We start from the raw sequence: 7,447 nt of genomic DNA on the forward strand, positions 1-7,447 counted from the left end.
CCATTTTATTATTCATAAGTAACATGTTTCCTTTCCTTGATAATATTCCTTTCTTTATTAATACTAGAACTATCAATATTATTTTGGTTACATACATACGGATCTCATGAAACAAATTGCTCATCAAATTTTCGACCTAACACATGAATAATTTTTGTTGTACCATTATTCTAACCATACACGTTAAGAGTGTATCATTAATAGTGTATTAAACTTATTATTTGTATGATTAGAGAATAATCTTTCATCAACTTTTTTAATTTTGAGAAAGAAAATCATATCTTTTTCTAGTAATTATTGCTTATATCTTAAGTAAGATCTCGAGTATTTAGCGATCAAATAATTGAATTTCTTGTAATTGTTTCTTATCGTAAGATAAATGACATATATAAATCGGTACATTCTTACAGTTAGCTACCAATAAAATTCATAACCGTGCAACGAAAAGTATTGTGCTACTCTGAACAGTAAATAACAACCGTAAGTAGAAACGATTATTTAAATAATAAATATTGTACCCATTTATCAATGCTTTTTTATTTTTCATTACTTTGTAGATGAAGTACGTTTTTATGATCTTTGCGACATTAGTTGTCGCTGGAGTTTCTGCAATTCCACTAAATGGCGATCGATCACTTTCACTGAACAATTTGGTAAATGAAGTTAATGACAGTGAAATGAAAAAAAATGCTTTGGTAAAAGATATTTTAGATTTCATTAAACTTATACCAATGGACAAAGTTCTTCCAATTATGAACAGATATGAGAATGACTCCAAATTGCAAGCATCACTTCATTATGCAATGAGCGAGGAATTTCATGAATTGGTCTACTCAGTAGAAGCATTACCAGAACATCAAAAATATGTTCTTTACCTTCAAGAATCAGGATTCGATAAAATTGAGGAGCTTCGAATGATTCATGACGTCCTTGGAATGGAAGACTACGTGCCACCATCGTTTCTGTTACTTACAATTAGTCAATATAATTTGGCCGAATCGGAAGGTGGATTGAGCGGTTACATCAAAGAACTCGTTGAAACACTTCCCGTGAAAAAGATCAAGGAACTTCATAATAAGAAATTGAAGGAATCAGCAGCCTTTAAGAAGTTCAGTTCTTATTTATTGGACGAGAAATTTTCCCAATTGTATAAGGACTTGGCTAAAACGGAAGCATATAAAGAATTTATACAAAAATCTTTGGAACATGGTATTAACTATCATGCTGCACAAGACCTTGGGCTTCGCGTTCTTGGATTTAGACCATAAAAAAATTATAATCTTTAATTCGACAATAATCGTACATTACTTGTAATGCAAGTAAAATTATATGTTTTTGTTACTTGTATTTGGAAGCTATTGAAAATATAAATCAGTTAAAATATTTCATTCGTAAATTTGTATTCTGGAAAAAAAACCTTTATCCTTTCTCTGACACAATACTTTTTTTTTTATATATATTACACAATTATACTAAAAAACAGTTTGAATTATATTCATCAATTGCGTGACAGCTTTAGCAAGCAAATATAATTTTAGAATTGTTAGATATTAAAAGATTAGGGATAATCTACGTTAGATGTCGTTAAGTGTAATGTATTGTAGTTATTTGCTCGTCTACTAATTAAAATTTTAATTTAACTACTTAACTATTAACTTTAGGACCCAAGTTCGAAAGTATTCTAAGAAAGAAAAAAGAGTTTCCTAAGATTATCGATAAAAGAATCAAAAAAAAAAAAGAAAGAAAAAAAAGAAGGCAAATAAGGGTAAACACGTAAATCGTTAAAAGGCTGGTGCGTAGGATCAAGAAGATTTGTATGGGCCGGAATAGAAAGTAGAGTACACATCTCGGGCAACGTGACGGACGCTTAAAGAACTTCATTGTCCCCTGTCGTTGGTCCAAGAGCAAGGTAGAATTTAATAATGTAGAGAGCTGGGCCAGACGTTGGGTACACACCAGGATCGGTACACACTGCTTTCGGGCGTCTTCAATATCTGAGCAGCTCAGAAAGGGTATTGTCTAGAGCGGTAGTACGGTACCGGGCTTCGCGTGCTTTATGACTACCCATCACGATGACGACGATGACGACGATGACGACGATGACGACGATGACGAGCATTATGCCACGTGGATAATAGATCTCAACGGGTTACCGCCATTTACTTATAAAGGTACCACTCGCGGTAAAGAAAGCTCGTGAAACCAAACATTATACACTTCCACCTTATATCCACATTGAATTATAACCTCTCAATCCGGATACGATATTTCCCAACTAAATTTCCAAAGATAGGTAATAGTTACAATACACCTAACGTAATGGCATTTTATTTAGTGTACTGTTAAGATTTCACAGACAGAATCGAATGAACTAGGATTAATTAGAGGAGCATTAAACAGTTATCCGTTTTATTGCACTTTAAATATATAAATAAAATCAGTATATATATGTGAATATATAGAAAAAAATATTCCTATTCCAAATATAATAATAAATTAAAATCCGTATTAATGATATTTCCAACGAATACTTATATTTAAAATCAACAATTCCTTATTCCAAGTATTTAGGTAGTGGGGTAACTAATTTCCGCACGCTTAGAGAGGTAACTTTCATTTGGGGGAAGAAAAATGAAGGATAGTGATGCTGATGGTGGTGTTGGTAGTAAAAGAGGAAGAAGAGGAAGAAGTGGTGAGGTGTTGAGGTGGTGAGGAGAGCCAAAGGAACGTGCTCGTTCACGACGTCGGAGCATCCACAATGCGGGCGTCGACGGACCGACGACGACGACGACGACGACGAGTCCTATTTCAATTCCAGCAAGTTAATTGGAATTGTTTGCCGCAGACACCGCGAGAGAGCCGCTTGGTCTCGCACCATACTGAATCCTATCCAGTAGTCCCTTTCCCTGGATTCTCTCTCTCACTCTGCTACGACTTCAACACGAAGCTCAGACCGGCGTGTCCTAGCCATACAAACCTATGGGGGTTGGAGGAGGAGGAGGACATCTTCTTGAGTAGAATTAATTCCTGCTGCCATCCTTCGAGGTGCGCCCAACCGAACCTACCTACCCTTCGAGACTCGAGATGGTTTCATCTAAACAACCCCTAGTCGAACCTTCCAAGTATCTAACTATAAGACCTTCCCTTTCAATATTTTTTATCATTTTTAAACTAATACTGGTACCTATGTTAGGATTACGTAAGGGTTTATATACATGCATGCATGTACATGGTGTATCTTTCAAGTTGCACGATCTACGGACACGATAAGACTAGTTACACGAAATCAATGTGTTCCTCAGGTAAGAGAGGAACAGAGGAACAGAGTCAAATTGAAACGATAGAAGTAGATGTTAGACGAGAGTAGACGAATTTAGAAAAGTGTTGACGAAAAGAAGTATAGACAAATGTACGAAATACACTTTATAAGTATCAGAAATTATGAAAAAGTTATGTTAATTAATATAATCTTTGATATCAGACTCGTTTATTAACAATAACAATTGTTCATTATAATTGTTTTATTTAACTGTTTCAGGAAAAAAAAATATTTGACTCATCCAATTAAATTCATCCAAGCTCTTCGGTAAGATAAAAATACAGATTCCTAATGAACTCGATCGCGAAAACAATTTCAAGTCCAGATTCTTTAGCCCAATAATAATGTCGTTGAAGACCTGCGTTTTCTTCCATAGCAGTACAAAGATCGTTGAACGATCGTGATCTCAAATAATTGATTAGTTTACGAAAACTTTGGGAATATCTTAATTTTTGTTGAAGTAAAATGTGCAATTCGTTTCTCGGTATTATTTTTAATATTCGACTAATCATACCAGTTAAACCACCCGAAACAATACATTCATCGGATACAACAAATGATGGCATAGATTTCCAAATTCTTTCAATACTTTCACTCCAGTAATCAACGTCCAATCCGTTTTCCTTGAGCATGTTAATAAAATGACATACTTGAGGTATACTCTGTAATTCCGAAAAAATGAATCGTCTTTGATCATTTATAAAATTCACCGTCTCGTTTAACTGTTCATCGTATTGAACATAATTATTGATTGTCATTTCAATCTCGACGAGTGGAAGGAATCCTAAAATGTCCCGAAAATCTTCTTCTAGAGAGCTGCGATCTCGTAGCATTGATAAATTTGATAAATCCGTGTCCGTCATTATAGTTCTTAAATTGTATGCTAGCAAACCAAAGAAAACAGCAGACATAACTGCGGCCACGCCCATTATTATCACTGACTCATTCATTTTATTCTATTTATAGATTAATTTCTTCAGATTATAAGACAGATATATAATCTATCGCGTTAGTTCACACATACACACACATTTTCATGGACGATATTTTATAATTTTTTAAACAGTTTTATATACGATTATGAATATCGACACTGAAATATACAAAATTTGTTAGAATTTGATAAAAAATATTTATAAGAAAACAATCGTATATACCTTTGATTTTGCAGATTCAAAATTCATTGACGTATGTAAACCTTAAAATTCTAAATTTATTGAAAATCAAAAGGATCGTAGGACAATAGAATGAAGCTTTTTGGGTAATACAAAAATTTATTAAACAAATCATATTGTCTGGAATTTTCAGGAAATCACAATGCAACAAATTATCGGTTTGAATTTTTGCCTTGTTACGTTCATTATTTAAAAATTCTTGAAACAATTTTAAATCCAATATCAAAATATAAATTGTGTGTATTGATAAGAAATTTGTTGTGACTAATGCACGAGTACGAAAATATTTATTAGGTTCCCCATTTTAAGATTTCGATAACCTAAAAGCTCGACGCTGTAGATTGAAGTTGATACCAAAAACTATTTAACGTAATGTGCATAATCGATTGCATTGTTTCACATTTTGCATCAAGAAATGAATTGAAAATTTATTCTAAATAACAAAAGAAAATAAACATTCTTCAATGATTTTATTACAGTCATGTATAATCAACAAAAGATCTTTCTTGACATATATTATAAGGATTGCAAATTTATTGCAGGCGAAATAGGAGACTTATTCTTTAATTTGTTTTCAATATTATTCTAGGCGCACGACTAAAAAAATTTAGAAATGCACACGTTTTTAATACGAATTTGCGTTCGAAAATGTCAGTATATTTACTAAATTTGTATAAATCCTTAGTTATTATATGTAACATTAAAATAGTTACATCTAAAGAAATTTAAAAATTTCTTTTATGTCAAATTTTCCTTTCTTTTTTGCATTTTTGCTTTTTCTTTTCTCTTTTCTTTCTATATTCACTTATCTATTCGAATATTCTTCCAATAACTGCATTCCGATGTTTAACTATATTTATATCTGTTTATATTTTTCACTATTCATTTCCAATCTTCGTTACAAAAACGTATACCTTTCCCTAACAACTTCCAAAGAAAGCTGTTTAAAGCATCCTATCATGATGCTATTCAAATGGAATATTCCTCAAATGGTAAGAACATAACGTATTCTTCAAAATGTTCTTCCATTTGCAACAATTCCCAAGTAGCCATTAACGCATACACAACAAAATTCGAATAAGGACCCATTTCGATTATTTGTTGCGTATAATTCACGGCCCGAAACCAAGAATACGAAGCTTGAGATTTTGTATAGCGACAAAATCAATTCCAGCTTCTTTTGATTTCTGTACGAAATCTTTGTATTCTTGTCTTGATTCAAGAGAATCAACAATTCCATAATATTTATTGGAATTTATACAATTACTGAATTTCATAAACGCTGAAGATTCTACCATTTTTTTATCATGAAGTCTTTTGATCTCTTCCAATGGAAGAATAGCGAAGTATTTTTTGAGATAACCATTTATGCCGGTTTCCGACAGCTCTTCTGAATTTAATCGTATTAATGATAGTGGTATATACTCTTCCGAGCCATAAGCGTCATGAAGTATTCGAAACTTTACCATTCTGTTATATCCCGATTCTTGGATATACTTTATTAACGCTTTATATTCTGGTAAGTTTTCTAAAGCGCATGTCATATTGCTATACTCGTCGCCCAATATCCAAGCAAGTGACTCTAATGTTTTTTCGTCATCGCTATATTTTTCCAAAATTGAAGCAAGTTCTTTTGCAGGTACGAGTTTAACAAAATCCTTAAAATCCGTGTCCAAAGGATTTTTCTTCATTTTATCGTAAATAGATGCATCACAATAACCACGAGTCCGAGGTGTTTGGTTATTACTATAAAAGCTTGTAGCGTACATTTTCGTCATGTTTAATTCTTTATTGTAGACAAGAAAATCTTCAAGAAACTAGTAGAACAGAAAAATAAGAAAACATAAATAAATACAAATTAATTATTATAATCGTAAATTATGTTATGTACTTACAAATTGTTATAAACGCTCACTGCAATGGCAGTACTTTCCGGTAATATTGTAACAACAAACTGCAAGAAAACTATGTTTCGAAGCACGTATATGTACAAATTTTTTACTATAAAAAATCGTATTTATCTAACGATAAGATAAAATTATTAGTAATGCTATTGATTACTAAGAATTCTACAATATCATCAACTTTATGTTTTAGTAGCTAGTAATATGTCGATAAAATTGTATAATATTCAACAATCAGTCATTTTATCAACAAAAATATTATTATACGTTTATAAAAGCTAGAAGTAAAAATCAACAAGAATCAATTTGATGAAACTTGTGTATTGTCATTTCAACAGACAAACAAAATTCCAAGTTCCGCTATTCCTAGATTTTACACTATAAAAACTGCTTAAATTTTTGGGGACCCGTCGTATAAGGAGAACGGTCAAATATTCGATACGATGGGGTAGTTGGAATTTCGGAAGAAAACATGTAAATGCGATTACGACGTCGGGCTCACGCCAGGCTCGTTAATCAGGATGAATGGGCCAGCTTAATTTCATATCGCCGAATCGATATCGATTCGGTCTGGATCCTGTTGGTTAACGACATAATCTCGTTAAATAACGACGTGATCCGCCTGCGAATTCCGCGACGGTTCCAAGAACCACCGAGTACTGCTGATTACAGAAGTTACTCGTAGAATTTCTAACAACACTCGTACCGTTTCTCCGCTTTCTACATTTCTCTCTCTCTCCCTCTCTCTATCTAAATTTAACTCTATCTATCTTTCTTCCTTTCTCTTCCCACCAACTCCTATTTTCTATTCGCTCCTCTAGCTCATAAGTTACCGCAGAGAGAGAGAGAGAGAAAGAGATAGAGAGAGGTGTACAAATGTTGGTAGGAAAACACTGCGAGTATTCTACCGAAGAAACCGAACGCAGAATTTAAGCCCAGTTCTCTCCCTTCACATGACTCTAGAGATCACGTTCGCGTAGCGTTCATTGTAAGACTATGAGTTTACCTCGTGGTTGCAGCAAAGAGAGCTTAATTAAGTGCGATACGCT

General features: G+C 33.2%; 3 protein-coding genes across 3 annotated transcripts; 1 reads left to right on the forward strand and 2 right to left on the reverse strand.

Moving 5' to 3' along the window:
- Positions 1 to 557: 557 nt before the first annotated feature.
- On the forward strand, positions 558 to 1,268 carry LOC122523190. The gene has a single exon (XM_043644843.1). It carries the CDS (start codon positions 558 to 560, stop codon positions 1,266 to 1,268), a length of 711 nt encoding a protein of 236 aa, XP_043500778.1.
- A 2,302-nt stretch (positions 1,269 to 3,570) lies between these two features.
- On the reverse strand, positions 3,571 to 4,269 carry LOC122523191. Its single transcript, XM_043644844.1, has one exon. It carries the CDS (start codon positions 4,267 to 4,269, stop codon positions 3,571 to 3,573), a length of 699 nt encoding a protein of 232 aa, XP_043500779.1.
- Positions 4,270 to 5,180: 911 nt separating this feature from the next.
- LOC122523192 lies at positions 5,181 to 6,272 on the reverse strand. The gene has a single exon (XM_043644845.1). It carries the CDS (start codon positions 6,270 to 6,272, stop codon positions 5,607 to 5,609), a length of 666 nt encoding a protein of 221 aa, XP_043500780.1. The 3' UTR covers positions 5,181 to 5,606.
- Positions 6,273 to 7,447: the final 1,175 nt, after the last annotated feature.

This window comes from Polistes fuscatus, unplaced genomic scaffold (assembly GCF_010416935.1).
Source record: "Polistes fuscatus isolate 324 unplaced genomic scaffold, CU_Pfus_HIC Scaffold6, whole genome shotgun sequence".
NCBI classification, from domain to species: domain Eukaryota; kingdom Metazoa; phylum Arthropoda; class Insecta; order Hymenoptera; family Vespidae; genus Polistes; species Polistes fuscatus.